The sequence below is a fragment of the Gorilla gorilla genome, chromosome 7 (assembly GCF_029281585.2).
Source record: "Gorilla gorilla gorilla isolate KB3781 chromosome 7, NHGRI_mGorGor1-v2.1_pri, whole genome shotgun sequence".
Lineage (NCBI taxonomy): Eukaryota > Metazoa > Chordata > Mammalia > Primates > Hominidae > Gorilla > Gorilla gorilla.
The window spans coordinates 24,336,672-24,354,200 of NC_073231.2; the positions used below are offsets into that span (position 1 = coordinate 24,336,672).

Sequence of the window (17,529 nt, forward strand, 5' to 3'; positions counted from 1 at the left end):
TTTTTGTTTGTTTTTGTTTTGTTTTGTTTTGTTTTGTAGAGATGGAGTCTCGTCATGTTGCCCAGGCTGGTCACGAACTCCTGCCTGCCTCGGCCTCCCAAAGTGCTGGGATTACAGATGTGAGCCGCCACACCTGGCCTAGCCTCAGTACATTTAATGTGCTTCCAGCTCCCCACTTAGATTCCTAAGGAATGGCCCTGATGAGCCATTCTCATGTATAAAATACCCTTGATTATCAGCGTGACAATGTGAACTTCAGAGGTGGCGTGGTTGGGTGCCACATACCCATACATAATTCCTGGGAAGTGAATTCTTGCCTTGCTACTTACCTGCCCTTCTACTTCTCTGAGAGGGATCTTGGATTAATTACTAAACCTGTCTGAGCCTTGGTTTCCACATCTGGAAAAAGCAAAGCTATGATTATATCATATCGGGTTACAATGTGGAGCAACTTAGGTATTCCATGCAAAAGTATTTTGTAAATTGAAGTCCTGAACACATGGCTTTTTGTGACAGTAGAGGGAAGTGTTCAGGAAACATGGGCTTTGGAGCCACACAAAGCTCCAAATTCTGCATTCAAACCATGGCTTGATGACTTGTTAGCTCTGTGACTTTGGACAATTTACTTAACCTGTCTGAGTCTCATCCATTCATTCATTCTTTCATTCATTTTAACAAACTTTGACCATGTGTCAGGTATTCTGGGGGCTGGGAATACAGCGGTGAATAAGACAAACAAAATTCTAGCCCTCAGCTAGCTTATACTCCAGGGGAGGGAGACATACAATAAACAAGTAAACAAATACACACAAAAAAAGATAATTTTGAAAAGTGTTGAGTTATGTGCAGGAAATTTAATGTGGTGATATAGCAGAGCAACTCAGAAGGGCTACCTGGGATTTCAGGGTTGGGGAAGGCTTCTTTGGGGAAGTGACATTCAAACTGAGACCTTAATAACCAAAAGAGAGCACTTCAAGCAGAAAATAAAAAGCACCTAATGGAAATTAAGATGTCTTAAAGAAATCATTCAGTTTGCTCTAAGAATAGAAAGGATATCTGTGTGCCTGAAATATAAGAGGAAAGTGGAGGGTGAGAAAATGAAGGTCCTAGAAATGAATCTGGTTATTCCAAGGGCAATGGAAGCTTTGGAAGGAAATGACATAATTGGATTTATATTTTCTAAAATCCCTTAGAAGAATGGGTTCATGGGACAAGAGTGGAAGTCATACTATTTGCAGAATCCAAGAGAAAAGTGATGGTGCCTAAGATTAGAAGTCATGGTGGAGAGAAGTGAACAAAATGGTAGGTTTTGGAGGTAAGTTGGTGACATTTTCTGTTGGATTGGGTAAAGACATAGCGGGAGTGAGGAGGGGAAGTGAGAAATCAGGGATAACCTAGGTTTTTGTCTTAATCAATTGGGTAGCTGGAGATAGGGAAGTCTGGTCGAAGTGCAAGAGCATGGGGGGAACGTGAGAGGTTTGAAGTGACTGGTAGATATCCAAGCAGATCTGTCAGGCAGTTAGATACACAAATCTAGAGTTCCAAGGAGAGAGAAATTTGAGACCTCGGTTTACGCATGGTTCTTAAGGCCATGCAAATGGATGGGATTGCCTATGAAAGAACAAATAAAGAATAGAGATCCAAGGACTGAGCCTTGGGGGACTCCTATCTTTAGACATTAGCAAAGAAGGCAGAGATAGCACAGGTGATGAGGAGTAGCCAGTGAAGTAGGTGAGGGGAGATGGAATCGAGAAGAGGAGTCTGGCCTTTGATCAGGGCTGGGATGCTCCAACCATAATTAAAGAGAAGACTGGGAATGTGGGTTCAGGTGCAGGATATTGGGTACACTTAGTGATGGAAACACGACAGTTCCATTCTCATTGCTTCCATTTTATCATAGCTTCTGTTTTCTCAATGAGTAGGAGGCAAAGTCAACAACTGAGAATGATGATGGTGAAGGGACAGGAGTGCATATGGGGTTAAAATGAAGAAATATAAAACAGTCATTTTGGAAAAGAAGAAGGAGGACATAACTAGGGGCTTAGAGAAAGATTGTTGGACAATGTGAAACCCACTTTAGGTTTGTGGCCATAAATATAAGGTGAGACCAACAGCGTGGTTGTGCATTTTTTTGCAGCCCCATGCCATGGCTTAGTTACAGACAAGGAGTAGGCAACAAGATAGCTTAGCTAGAGTGAAGTTTTTGGCAAGTAACAAGCCCAGAGGGAGTGAGGAGTTTCAGAAGAGTGACATCCATCATGAGCCATTGAATCCAAGTTGAGGAAAGAGAGAAGTGAGGACAGGCTGGGCGCTGTGGCTCACGCCTGTAATCCCAGCACCTTGGGAGGCAGAGGCGGGCAGATCACAAGGTCAGGAGATCAAGACCATCCTAGCTAACACGGTGAAACCCCATCTCTACTAAAAAGTACAAAAAATTAGCTGGACATGGTGGCAGGTACCTGTAGTCCCAGCCACTCAGGAGGCTGAGGCAGGAGAATGGCATGAACCTGGGAGGCGGAGCTTGCAGTGAGCCACTGCACTCCAGCCTGGGCGACAGAGCAAGACTCTGTCTCAAAAAAAAAAGAAAGAAGTGAGGACAGGAGTAGTGATGGAAGAAAAATTACTCAGGACAGTGAATTGGTGATCTCAGTTTGGTCCAAAATTGTTGATATGGGACTATTAGAACACCTGAGAAGGGAATATGTAAGATGAGAACTGGATTGTTTGGAATTGAGATTTCAGAGGAAATATAATTAATACTGATGTCAAGGTGATATTGCTTTATATTTGTCCTCTTGAAATTTCACGTTATAACTTCATCTCCAGTGGTAAAGGTGGGGCTGAGTGGGAGGTGTTTGGGTCATGGGAATGAATCCCTCATGAATGGCGTGGTGCTGTCCCCATCCTCACGGTAATGAGTGACTTCTTGCTCTGTAAGTTCACACAAGAGCTGGTTGTTAAAAGAGCTGGGCCTCCTGAGGCCCTCACCAGAGGCAGATGCTGGTGCCAGGCTTCTTGTACAGCATGTAGAACCATAAGCCAAATAAACCTCTTTTCTTTATAAATTACCCAGCCTCAGATATTCCTTTATAGCCATGCAAAATGAACTAATACACAAAGTGAGGGCATAAATAGGACTAAATTGGTTAAGGTGAAAAGGAGGAAAGGATCATTGCAAAAGAGTAGATTAAAAAATTAGGAGGCCAAGATCCACAGTTATCCACCTGGATATTGAAGTCACCAAAAATGGTGACAGGAGTAGAGGTGAAAAGAACATGGACCAGATGTTGACAGCTTTAATGAATGAGGAGGGACAACTAAGAGGTCACTAGATGTTTGCAACAAAGAAGTGTTGGGTGGTGTAATCTAACGACATGACATTCAAAGGAGCTGAGATCTTTGAAGGAGAATAGAGAAGAAATGACTCGGAAGCAACAAACGAGAGCAAGGTGTGGAACATGAACTTCCATCTAGATGCTGCAGGAAAACAATGTTCACAGAAAACATCTGGGTCTCAGTAGGGCAAGAAGATGAAAGACATGTTCAGAGGAAAGGATGAGGGCATAGGATGCTTGCTGATGACAAGTCCAGGATTTGAAAGAGCATTGGGAAATTTGGTAAGATCAAGAAATCTCTGAGGGCAACCCCCTTTGGGAGCTCTGTTTTCACTCTATTAAATCTTGCAACTGCACACTCTTCTGGTCCATGTTTGTTCTGGCTTGAGCTGAGCTTTCACTCACCGTCCACCACTGCTGAGTGCTGCCATCACAGACCTGCCATTGACTTCCACCACTCCTGATCTGGCAGGGTGTCCGCTGCACTTCTGATCCAGCAAGGTACCCATTGCCACTCCTGATTGGGCTAAAAGCTTGCCATTGTTCCTGCACACCTAAGTGCCCAGGTTCATCCTAATCCAGCTGAACACTAGTCACTGCATTCCACAGTTCTCTTCTGTGACCCACGGCTTCTAATAGAGCTATAACACTCACCACATGGTCCAAGGTTCCATTCCTTGGAATCTGTGAGGCCAAGAACCCCAGGTCAGAGAACAAAAGGCTTGCTGCCATCTTAGGAGCAGCCCGCCCCATCTTGGGAGCTCTAAGAACAAAGACCCTCCAGTAACATCTGGTGGCCCGTACAGGGCTTCTCCAAAGTGGTGAGTAATATTGGATCACTTTTGCTTGCTATTCTGTCCTATCCTTCCTTAGAATAAGAGGAAAATACCGAGCACCTGTCGGCCAGTTACAAATGATTAGCGTGGCTGCTGGACTTAAAACTCAGCTGTGAGGCTTTCTGGGAAAAGGCTTTCTAACAACACCCAATCCTTCTAGGTTGGGAGCATTGGTCTGCCTGGAACCAGCTTCTGCTTTCACAATTTTCTTGGGGGAAGCCAAAGGCCAACTAGAGGCAGAAAGCTGTCATCCCAAACTCCAGGCATTGATCAGTCAAGATCATGATGCAACCAGAAGTCGCTACTCTATAGTTGCCCATGTGTGCACCCCTACCTCTTCTTCTGACCCATACCTCCTGGGTTCCAACCATGACTTTCTTGAAAGTGTAGCCCCAGAATTCTCCTTACCTCTGAATCTACTTCCTCCAATCCCTGCCTCCTAGGTACTAATGCTTCAGACTTTCACTTCCTCTCCCAAGTATTAGAGCAAGTTGTATCTCCAAAGGGGATCTAAGGAAGCTCTACACTGTGTCCTTAGGCACCAAGGCTATGAACCCACGGAGTCTTGCCCCTGGTGTCCCTCCCAATTTAGGTATACAGCTCTCAACATGGGCAGTTATGTGGGATCCGTTCCCCACCACCCTTGCCAGGGCCACAAGTTTGTAAATGGCTAGGAGGATTGCTCTGCCATTGTGTAAGTACTCTCCTCCCTCAATTTCTACCCAACTTACCCACCCTGTGCAATACAATCTCCAAGCCTCAGCTCCTTGGCGAGGGCCTTAGAACTGATGACCCAGTACTTTAACACTGGAACTGGGCCTGCGACAACATAATAGATCAGTATCAAAGTGAATTGAGTAAATTAAAGGGATGGCCCAAATGCATTCAATCTGTAGTGGCAACTGCTTTGCTAACAGAAGGAAGTAGAAAAATAACTTTTAGAGGAAACCTCATTGTGAGCACACCTCACCAGTTCAGAACTATCCTAAGTCAAAAAAAAAAAAAAAAGGTAGCTTACTAACTCAAAAATCTTAAAGTATGGGGCTAGTCTGTTAAAAAAAAAAAAAAAGATGATTTAACTTTAACCACTGAAAATTCCCTTAACTCAGCCAATTTCCTAACAGGGGATTTTAATCTTAATTACCATACGAAGGTCTGACCAGACTCAGGAGGTAGCCCCTTAAGGACAGGAAGATAGATGGTTCCTCCCGGGTGACTGAGGGAAAAAACCGTAATGGGTATTCAGTAATTGATAAGGAAACTCTTGCAGAAGCAGAGTTGGGAAAATTGCCTAATAATTGGTCTGCTCAAAGGTGCGAGCTGTTTGCATTCAGCCAAGCCTTAAAGTACTTACAAAACCAGTAAGCCCATCTTTTTCTCCTTGCTCTTCTTCTTTTAGGAAAAATGCACACAGGATAAACAGGATCCATCTCTCATATTTCTTACCCAAAAGGACTTAATCCGGGGCAACAAAAAGTTTAAGATCAATAATTAGGGTGTATTCCTACAAAGGAAAAGAAGGACAAATGCCCTAGTGCGCAAAAACTCTATCTCAATCCTGACTCAAAGGGTTACCTACACCCTCTCTGAAATGAATTTGCATAAGAATTGTTGTTTATGGGAATGCATCTTGATGGGGCAACTGAGTTGCACAACCCAGCTCAAGAACTCACCCCTGATTGCAAAGGCAATGTTGGGCACGCTGGTAACGGACCACCAGAATCCAGCAGCCCGGACTCCTTTCTTTGTGGTCAAGAAAGGCAGGAAAACAGGTGCAGGACTGCTACACTGGTGAGCATAACTAATCCGGTAAGCAGATGTCCATGGGTGGTTACACACCCTGGAAAGGAATAAGCATTAGGACCATACAGGACACTATAGGACTAATGCTCATTGGAAAATGACTAGGGGTGCTGGCATCCTCATGTTCTTTTTTCAGATGGGAAACGTTTTCCCCAAGGCAAAAACGCCCCTAAGATGTATTCTGGAGAGATATAATGTCACTGCTAGATCAGACACTAACCCCAAATGAAAGAAGGGCAGCTATAATTGCAGCCTGAGAGTTTGGCGATCTCTGGTATCTCAGTCAGGTCAATGATAGGGTGACAACAGAGGAAAGAGAACGATTCCCCACAGGCCAGTAGGCAGTTCCCAGTGTAGACTCTCATTGTGATGCAGAATCACAACATGGAGATTGGTGCCGCAGACATTTGCTAACTTGCGTGCTAGAAAGACTAAGGAAAACTAGGAAGAAGGCTATGAATTACTCAGTGATATCCACTATAACACAGGGAAAGGAAGAAAATCCTACTGCCTTTCTGGAGAGACTAAGGGAGGCATTGAGGAAGCATACCTCTCTGTCACCTGACTCTATTGAAGGCCAACTAATTTTAAAGGATAAGTTTATCACTCAGTTAGCTGCAGATATTAGAAACAAACTTCAAAAGTCCACCTTAGGCCCAGAGCAAAACTTAGAAACCCTACTGAACTTGGCAACCTCAGTTTTTTATAATAGAGATCAGGAGGAGCAGGTGGAATGGGACAAACGGGAGAAAAAGAAGGCCACCCCTTTAGCCATGTCCCTCGGCAAGTGGACTTTGGAGGCTCCGGAATATGGAAAGCCTGGGCAAATCAAATGCCTAATAGGGCTTGCTTCTAGTGCAGTCTACAAGGACACTTTAAAAAAGATTGTCCGAATAGAAATAAGCCACCCCCTCATCTATGCCCCTTATGTCAAGAGAATCACTGGAAGGCCCACTGCCCCAGGGGATGAAGGTCCTCTGAGTCAGAAGCCACTAACAGATGATCCAGCAGCAGGACTGAGGGCGCCCAGGGCAAGCGCCAGCCCATGTCATCACCCTCACAGAGCCTTGGGTATGCTTGACCTTTGAGGGCCAGGAGGTTTACTGTCTCCTAGACACTGGTGCAGCCTTCTCAGTCTTACTCTCCTGTCCCTGACAACTGTCCTCCAGATCTGTCACTATCTGAGAGGTCCTAGGACAGGCAGTCACTAGATACTTCTCCCAGCCACTAAGTTGTGACTGGAGAACTTTGCTCTTTTCACATGCCTTTCTAATTATGCCTGAAGGCCCCACTTCTTTGTTAAGGAGAGACATTCTCGCAAAAGCAGGGGCCATTATACACCTGAACATACAGAAGGAACACCTATTTGTTGTGCCCTGCTTGAGGAGGGAATTAATCCTGAAGTCTGGGCAACAGAAGGACAATATGGAGGAGCGAAGAATGCCCGTCCCGTCCAAGTTAAACTAAAGGATTCCACCTCCTTTCCCTACCAAAGGCAGTACCCCTAAGACCTGAGGCCCAACAAGGACTCCAAAAGATTGTTAAGGACCTAAAAGCCCAAGGCCTAGTAAAACTATGCAACAGCCCCTGCAGTACTCCAATTTTAGGAGTACAGAAACCCAATGGACAGTGGAGGTTAGTGCAAGATCTCAGGATTATCAATGAGGCTATTGTCCCTCTATACCAAGCTGTACCTAACCCTTATACTCTGCTTTCCCAAATACCAGAGGAAGCAGAGTGGCTAACAGTCCTGCACCTTAAGGATGCCTTTTTCTACATCCCTGTACATCCTGACTGTCTATTCTTGCATGCCTTTGAAGACCCTCTGTACCCATACTTGCCTGGTAAGCCTATTTAATACCACCCTCACTAGGCTCGATGGAACCTAGGCCAAAATCCTACTAACTGTTGGATGTACCTCCCGCTGCACTTTAGGCTATACATTTCAATCTCTGTATCTTAACCTCCTGGTTAAGTTTGTCTCTTCCAGAATTGAAGCTGTAAAACTATAAACGGTTCTTCAAATGGAGCCCCAGATGCAGTCTGTGACTAAGATCTACTACAGACCCCTGGACTGGCCTGCTAGCCCATGCTCCAATGTTGATGACATCGAAAGCACCCCTCCCAAGGAACTTTCAACTGCATGACCCCTACTATGCCCCAGTTCGGCAGGAGGCAGTTAGAGCGGTCATCAGCCAACCTCCCCAACAGCACTTGAGTTTTCCTGTTGAGAGGGGGTACTAAGAGACAGGACTAGTTGGATTTCCTAGGCCAACTAAGAATTCCTAAGCCTAGCTGGGGAAGGTGACCACACCCACCTTTAAACAAGGGGCTAGTAACTCAGCTCACACCTGACCAATCACATAGTAAAGAGAGCTCACTAAAATACCAATTACGCTAAAAGCAGGAGGTAAAGAAATAATCAAATAATCTATCACCCAAGAGCACAGAGGGAGGGACAATGATTGGGATATAAACCCCAGGCATTCCAGCCAGCAGTGGCAATTCCCTTTGGGCCCCCTCCCATTATATGGTAGCTCTGTTTTCGCTCTATTAAATGTTGCAGCTGCCAAAAAAAAAAAAAAAAATAAGAGAAAAGAAAAGAAATCTCTGAAATATGGGGATAATCATAATTTCTACCAGACAGGCCAGTTGTGAGGTTTAAACAAAATAGTGCATATCAAACATTTTGCATCGTGCCTGTTGCAGAGTAAGGGCCCTACAAGCAATGGTCTTGATTATTATCATCATAACTCGTGAGTGACATGTCAGGACTTGAGTCCAGGCCAACTCACTCTAACTCCAAGTGTTTCCACTATGCCACATCCCCAGCGTGGTAGCACAGATGGCTCTGGTATAAGGGACTGTTTGAGATCAGCAGAGTGAGTTTGTCTGGATCTCACCAGCCCTTTTAATCCCTCTCTATACCTAGAAAAAAACAGTGCAGGCTAACAAAAAATACCATGGCAATTACAATTAAATTAAAAGTCAACAATCAACCATTTATTGGCTGACAACTTGTTTGCTTTTAATATTCTCTTCTATGGAGTAGAAGTAAGCACACCTTAGTGTATTTGTGTAGGCTATCTGGACAGGTGGCAATCTGTTGCAAACTGTACCCATTCGTTTATATTTAATTGCTTAAAAAAATTAAAACTACTCAATTGTTTATCTAGTATGTGGAAGTAAGCACCTCTAGGAAGCCTACAGCCTCCTAGATACACCTCCTTGACATCATTTTGAATGGTGTAAAATTTCCTTAATTAGATTTTTCTCAATCCACGTTGCTTGTTCTTCAGGATCTGATTATAGCTTACATTTTAGCAGTATTTTGTGCAAAATAGGTGCTCCAGAATATGTATTTATAGATACATGACCCCTGCATGAAAAACATCTGTTTTTCACAGTGAATCTCTAAGGGGTGAGGGATTACACATTTTGTGACTATCAAAATGGTTTAAAGTAAAATTGTACAAATAATTTTTTATTTACTGATAGTATCCGGTATTCCACGCACTGGGCTAATCCATTTAGGATTCCAGATGAAAATGACTCCAAAAAATATCTACTTTTTTACAAATTAAAAAACTGGAGCTGGTCTTAGTCTGTTTTATTTTTGCTGCTGTAACATATTACCACAGACTGGGTAATTCATAAAGAAAAAAAGATGTATTTGGATCACAATGCTGGAAGCTGGGAATCGCAAGTGCATGGCACCAGCATCTGCTTGGCCATCTGGTGAGGGACTTCTTGTTGGGTCATAATACAGCCGAAGGGTATCACATGGAGAAAGGGCATTTGAGAGAGAAAAGAAAAAGGGGCCAAACTCCCCCCTTTTGTGACTAACCCACTCCTATGATAATTGCTTTAATCTATTCATAAATGTGGTGCCCCTAGGACTTCATCACCTACTAAAGGTTCCACTTCTCAACACTGTTGCATTGGGGATTAAGTTTCCAACACACAAATTTTAGAGGACATAGCATTTTACCCTCGGCCTCCAAAATTCATGTCCTTGTCACAATGCAAAATGCATTCAATCCATCCCAATAGTTTCAGAAGTCTTAAGTGGTTCCAGTGTAAACTCAAAAGTCCAAAATCCAGAGTCTTGTCTAAATTAGATATGGGTGAGATTCAAGGTACGATTAATCCTGAGGCAAATTCCCTCCAGCTGTGAGCATGTGAAATCAAAACAAATTATACTTGGCCCTTTGTATTTGCAGGTTTCACATCCTTGGATTCAACTAATCGCAGATCAAAAATATTTGAGGAAAAAAAATAAAAATAACAATACAAGACAAAAATAATACAAAAAAGAAAACAATACAGTTTAACAACTATTTACATGGCATTTCCATTGCATTAGGTGTTACAAGTCATTGAGAAATGATTATAGTACATGGAAGTATGTGTGTAGATTATATGCAAATACGATGCCATTCTATGTAAGGGACTTGAACATCCTTTGAGTTTGGTATCCGTGAGGAGTCCTAGAACCAATTTCCTATGGATACCAAGGGATAATTTATCTACTTTCAAAAATAATGGTGGAACAAAGATAGAATAGACATTCTCATTTCAAAAGCATGCAACAGGGAAGAAGAAAGGGGTAACAGGTCCCATGAAAGTCCAAAACCCAAAATCGAAAACAATATTATGTCTTAAAGCTGGAGAATAATTGCCTTTGACTCCATGTCCAAAATCCTGGGCACACTGTAGTGGAGTTTGGACCCGTAAGGCATCAGGCAGCCCCATCCCTATGGTCTTTCTGGGCTCAGTCCACCCAGCAGCAATCATGGGTTGGAGTCTTGTGCTTGCAGGCCACCATGCTAGTGCCCCTACAGTTCCGTGATCTTGGAAGTGGCTGTGCATGACATCTTTTGAAATTTAGGTGGAAGAAGTCATGCACCCATAGCTGTTGCACTCTGCGCACGTGCAAAATTTGCACCACATAGTCACCACCAAGGCTTACCACTTGCACCCACTAGAGTGGGAGGCCAGGCCACATCTGGGCCCACTTGAGCCATGGCTGGCACAGTTGAGGGGCACTGCGCTGAAACACAGAGAGCAGAGTCCCAAGGTGGTCCTGGGCAGTGAGCCCATGGAGGGTGCCCCAGGCTTATTCCCAAACCAGTCTGCCCTCCTATATCTCTGGGCCAGTAATGGGAGGCACAGCTTCAAAGGTCTCTAAAATTCCTTTGGGGTCTTTCTCCCACAGTCTTAATAAATGGTGCCTGGCTCCCTTTTATCCACACTAATCACTTTAGGTGCTTGGCCACACTCTTGGTGTGCTCTCCTAAAGATGCCTTTTCCTTCTTTCCAAGGCCAGGCAGCAAATTTTCCAAGTCTTTCTGTTTTGCTTCTCTTTTAACCATAAATTTCACCTTTAAGTCATTTCTTTGCTTTCACATGTCACTATACATGCAGTTAAAACAGCCACAAAGCAGCCTGAAGCTTTGCTGCTTAGATATTTCTTTTGCCAGATATCCTAGTTTATTGCCTCTAAGTTCTTCATTCCATAAAGTCCTAGGTTATGGATACAAGTCTGCCAAGTTTTTTGTAACTGTATAACAAGGATGGCCTTTACTCTAGTGTCCAATACCTTGTTCCTCATTTCTATCTGAGACCTCATCAGAATGAGCTTTACTGTCCATATTTCTATCAACATTCTGGTCACAACCTCTTAACCAATGTCTAAAAAGATTCAGACTTTCTCTACAGCTCTCCTCTTCTTCTGAGCCCTCACCAGAATCACCCTTAATGCCTTAACCACAGCAATACAGGCTCTTTCTAGCCTGCTCCTCCAAATTATTCCAGCCTCTACCAATTTTCCAGTTCCAAAGCTGCTTCCATATTTTCAAGTATATGTTATAGCAGCAGCCCTGTTTCTCATTACCCATTTTCTGTCTTAGTCCATTTTCTGCTGCTATAACAGAATACCAGAGTGCATGATTTATCAAAGAAAGAGATTTATTTGGCTCAGGGTTCTGGAGGTTAAGAAGTTCAAAGGCAAGCCTCTAGCGTCTGTTTGGCCATCTGGGGAGTGCCTGGTTGCTGGATCATAACATGGCCAAAGGGGGTCACATGGAGAGAGAGCACACATGAGAGAGAGGTAAAGGGAGCTGAACTCCCCTTTTATTATAACAAACTCACTCCCATGATAATGGCCTTAATCCGTTCATGAGGGTGCTCCCATGATCTCATCATCTCTCAAAGGTGCCACTTCTCAAGACTATTGCACTGGGGATTCAATTTGCAACATATAAATTTTGGGGGACACATTCACACCATATCAGAGGTCAAAGAGGTTAAATAACTTATCCAAGGTCACAATCAGTAAGTGACGTGGTCAGGATTCAAACCCAGGTGGACCTGGGCTATTTCCTCCCCTTGGTGATGCTACCTAGTATATGGTGGGCCACATAGCAAGCACTCAGAGGCAGACTACACATTACTTTCAAAAGCATGGACTCCTTTGTTGCTCCCAACACCCTTGAGGGATGCTGTTCGTGTACAGCAGCGATTTTCTAGGTGTGATCACTGACCAGCTATATTAGCATCACCTGCAAACTTACTAGGGATGAAAACTTGTTTTGACTAAATTGCCTACTGTCTCCCAGCAATCAGAGTTTTAACAAGCTCTCTAGGTGATTCTGATGTAGTTGTTGGACAACCTTTGATGTCAGACTTTACAGACCAGATAGCATTGAGGAAGCTGTAAAAGATGGTGGTAACTGAGTGACTGGTAACTGGGTAATTGGTAACTGGCAACTGAGAATGGTCCCTAGGCTGCTGGGGAGGAGCTGCTCTGTGTTGTAGCTGCTCACTAGTATCGAGACCCTGAGTGGCCAGAGCCTTAGGGCAGGAGATGAATTATCTGCACTGAATACCGACTAACTCAATTAATCATCATGGTCAAAAGCACTTGCAACCCATAAAAATTCAATTTGGCACTAGGAGTGCAGCTGGGAGTCTTGCTTAGAATTGTTCCCCCAAAATTAGATTTAGTGCTTTTTATTGCATGCTGAACTATATCATGTTCTTATCAGCTTCCCCTCTGGCCCCGTAAGCCTCTCCTCCCTGCAGTGATGGAGCAATTTGCACGTAGCCTTCCCTGTCCTCTTTCCTCAGGGTTCCTGGGAAGGGCTAGATCCTCCTCTCCAAGCTCCTCTCTAAGTCGCTGCATGAACAAAGGAAGCTGGAACCCTCTCTCCTGGGCCCATAGCTTTTCATAAGTGAGTGCTACATACACTCCTTTTTAGAGGTAAAAAAGATAACCAAAGGGTAGTCTTGAGGATGAGGAGCTGAAGGGAGAAGAATGTGGATGGTAATGGTGCACATTAATATTGTACAGGGTACAAAGCATTTTCACCTCATATGTCATTTATTCATCCAATTTCTCTTGAACTGGATAGTATTTTGATGCTCATTTTAGCAATGAGAAAAGTGATGCTCAGAGGGTTTAAGGCATCTGCACAAGTTTTCACAGAAAATCAAAGAAGCTGAAACCAAAACCTGAATCTTTGGACTGGAAATCATTAATCATCCTACTACACAGCTAGGTATGTGACCTCTCCATAGCCCCTTTCATCCTCTCCCACCCTCCCCTTTCTCAGACTGCTTCTCTGAGGGACCACACACCCGCTTGGGCTTGATTCATGGGTGTGGATGTGGGAGGTCATTCTACAAAGGAAGCATGTTGTCCCTGTGTGACACTGAATGAAAGGACTCATGGCACCCACCTCCTCCTGCCAGGCCCTGAGCGGGGGGGCTGAGGTCACTTACCCAGCTGCCACTTGGGGGAGCACATGGTCTGCATCATCCAGATGGGCAGTGTGGGCTCCAGGATGGCCACTCCCATGTTGGCAAAGCAGATGGACCCTGGGGAGACCGTTCTGTGAGCAGCCGTGGCTGCTTGAAGCCCAGACACTCCCCGCCCAATGGGAGGTCATCGCCAGCTTACCTGCAGCCACCAGGATGTAAGGGTCTTTGAGAAGCATAAAGAGGGGAGTCCCCTTGGCACTCTGAGAACATGGATAACAAAAAATGTCCATTTGTACAGTGCATACATCTCTCCTGTTTTCACAGAATCTGAGAAAGTACAATTATGGGCTTAGAGACCATCTACAGTAGCTCCTTTACTGCAGAGACCAGGAACCCCAGTACAGGGAGAGAAAGTGACTTGTCTGATGCCACAGAGGAAGCTGGAGGCAGGACCCATCCTGTGTGCAAGGTAGGCACTGTAATAGTCACAGATAGAGAAGCAACATATTCCAGCCATGATTCCTGCCTTCACGTGACCATCAACAAGGTCAGAGTGGATTGGTAGCAAGGTCAGGGTTGGACAATAGATGTCTGGACTCCTGGTTTCCACTAGATCTCCCTGGTACTAATATTTGTCCTGGGAGAACCACAGGCAGAGCACCAAATCCCAAAAGCAAGCACAGAAGCCATAACTCAGAAAGCCTCTCAAGTATTCTGAATTCTTCATTCTGATCATTTTGAGCCACACTGAACTAAGGTAGAAGAAGCAGGGTTAAAATACAGCCTAAACATCCAGGACCCACTCTCATCAGGACACGCTCTCATCTAAACTTGGTCGCCCCACCCTCTTTCCATGCATCCCAGCAGTCCCTCAGCCGTCATTATTGCCTTTGCCTAAACTACACGTTCTGAGCTTCTCCGTAGTTCCATGTTCTACCCACTCTTTAAAGTCAAGCTTAAATGGCTCCTTCTTTTCCAGAGTGCTCCCTGACTCAGTAGCTGGGGCTTCTCTCTCTTCCAAACATCCTGAACACTATGTCCTAATCCTTCATGGTGTTTACTACATTCTATCTTGTAATAGATTGGATCATTTTGGTATGATAACCCTCTCTGCATACACACAATAGTGGATTGATAAATTTAGAGATCCTAAAACTAAAAAGATCATTCGCTTACCCAATTATTATTCGAAGTAAAGAAACTGATGTAAATCGTTAAAATATACATTTAAAAGCACAATAAACCCTTTGACCCAACAGTCCCACTTCTAGGAATTGACTCTAAAGATTAATGCCAACACTATAAACATGCAGTCATGCAAATTACAGCACTATTTATAACTATAAAATACTGAAAACTACCTAAACAGAGGAGATGGAATAAAATATGGCAGACACACTATTGTGTACCATTGTGTACACATACACAATTGGGTGTGTGTATATATATATATATACCACACAGGTGGAAAATAATAAGGAAAGATTCTGTGAACTAGTAGAGTAATTTTCAGGACATATTATTGAGAAAAAAAGGAGAATGCAAAAAAAGAATACATAGTGTGCTGCCTTTCATGTAATAGAAAAGGGAAAAAATAAGAAAACACATAAGCGATTTATTTTGAGGAAAAAACACTAAGACACAGGAAATACAAACCAGAAGGCATTAAAATTGGTTACCTACGAGTGGTAGGGATGGGAGAGGGGGAGGGTTAGAAAGACTGGAGGGATTGACACTTTCTGAGTACACCTTTTTGAATAATTTTGACTTTTAGGTGGTAATGTCCTATATATTAAAAAAAAAATTATTTTAGTGTTATGGGCTGAATGGAGTCCCCCCACCTTAGTCAAATTAGTATGTTGAAGTCCTAACCTAATACAACTGTGTTTGGAGACAGTATCTTCAGGGAGGTAATTAAGGTTAAATGAGGTCATAAGAGTGGGGGCTCTAATCTGAAAAACTGTTTTCCTTATTAAAAGAGGAAGGGACATCAGGGCTCTCTTCCTCTGTGCATGCACACTGAGTAAAGGACATGTGAGGACACACTGAGAAGGTGGCTGTCTGCAAGCCAGGAAGAGAGGCCTCACCAGAAACCAACCCTCAACAGTACCTTGACCATGGACGTTCAGCCTCCAGAGTCGTGAGAAAATAAATATGTGTTGTTTAAGCTATGCAATCTGTAGTATTTTGTTCTGGCAGCTTGAACAGGCTAAGATAATTAGCCAGAATGGAGAAAAAAAACTAAAACTAAATGCCAAAAAAAAACCCCACAAATGGATGCAAATGAATTTCAAATGTATCATGCATTATATAATCACACTAAAGGTGGAAAAAAGAACTAATGGAAGTACGGTAATTTCTAGATACAGTATTTGGCTATATTCATTAAGTCTAAGGGAAAAAGAACTGAAAAAGTCTTGAATATTTCTTGGTAGCTTTGTTTTTTGTAATGGCATGGGTAAGTATTATAGAATTATACAAGTAAATTTTTTAATCTATTTGTATAATAGGTATTTCACCTATTTGTATAATAGGTGTTTCAGCTATTTGTATAATAGGTGTTTCACCTATTTGTATAATGGGGGAGACAAATTTCTTACTTTGAAAGAAGAAGAATACATGTATGGAATGGGGCAAGCAGGGAAAAATCCCGTGGAGTTGGGCTGGAAGTGGAGGTCTCAGTACAAACTCGTGTGTGTGTATTAGCTCTGTCATCAAGATGGCAGGGAAACAAGGTGACCCCAATGGCAAAGAGCACATTGAGTCCCCATAGTTTTTGTTTTGTTTTGTTTTGTTTTTTTTGTTTTTTTGAGACAGAGTCTTGCTCTGTAGCCCAGACTGGAGTGCAGTGGCATGATCTTGGCTCACTGCAAGCTCCTTCTCCCGGGTTCATGCCATTCTCCTGCCTCAGCCTCCTGAGTAGCTGGGACTACAGGCACCCACCCCCACGCCTGGCTCATTTTTTTGTATTTGTAGTAGAGACAGGATTTCACTGTGTTAGCCAGGATGGTCTCAATCTCCTGACCTCATGATCCGCCTGCCTCGGCCTCCCAAACTGCTGGGATTACAGGTGTGAACCACCGCGCCCGGCCCCATAGTTTGGTTTCTAAACACCATTCCCTACTAACCAGAACCTGGGCTCCTTGGGGAAATGAATTCAGGGCTGAGGCAGGGAAAGTACAAGATGAACGTAGGACATATTTTTGTATCAAAAAGTAAAACTTTACTCAAAAAACAATGAAGGTATGTTAAAATGACACAGCAACCAGTTAACGGGCTTTGACTTGTCAAATCTAGGACAATTTGAGCATCAAAATAATTAAGGACGGGAGGCCGGGAGTTCAAGGCCAGCCTGGGCAACACAGGCAGACCCCGTCTCTATAAAAAGTTAAGCTGGGTGTGGTGGCATGCCTGTGTAGTCTCAGCTACTCAAGAAGCTGAGGCAAGAGGGTGACTTGAACCCAAGAGTTGGAGGCTACAGTGAGCCATGATCACACCTCTACACTCCAGCCTCAGTCACAGAAAGAGGCCCCGTCTCCAAAAAAAAAATTAAACAAGTAAATAAATAGATTGATGAACTACAAAAATAGGACTCCATGATTCTACACTGATAATATCAGATAAATAAATGTTTTTTAAGTTTTTTGTGAACATAATCACATGTACATAAAATTATTATATACCTATTTGGTATAAATATTTATAAATATATACATATAAAGAGAGTAAGAAAGGAATGGCTATTGCTTTTTTGTTTTTTACAGTATTTTTTTTGAGACAGAGTCTTACTT

At 43.3% G+C, this 17,529-nt stretch overlaps 1 protein-coding gene across 2 annotated transcripts in view; it reads right to left on the reverse strand.

Annotated features, from left to right (window-relative positions):
• The window catches only part of SLC18A1 (solute carrier family 18 member A1), a 38,748-nt gene that overhangs the window by 6,327 nt on the left and 14,892 nt on the right, over positions 1 to 17,529 (reverse strand). For both annotated transcript variants that reach the window (XM_055349100.2, XM_004046726.5), the window contains exons 9-10: positions 13,938 to 13,998; positions 13,760 to 13,855 (exon numbers count right to left, since the gene is read on the reverse strand). In XM_055349100.2, coding sequence (XP_055205075.2) covers positions 13,760 to 13,855; positions 13,938 to 13,998 — 157 coding nt within the window. The remainder of the gene's footprint in view (positions 1 to 13,759; positions 13,856 to 13,937; positions 13,999 to 17,529) is intronic.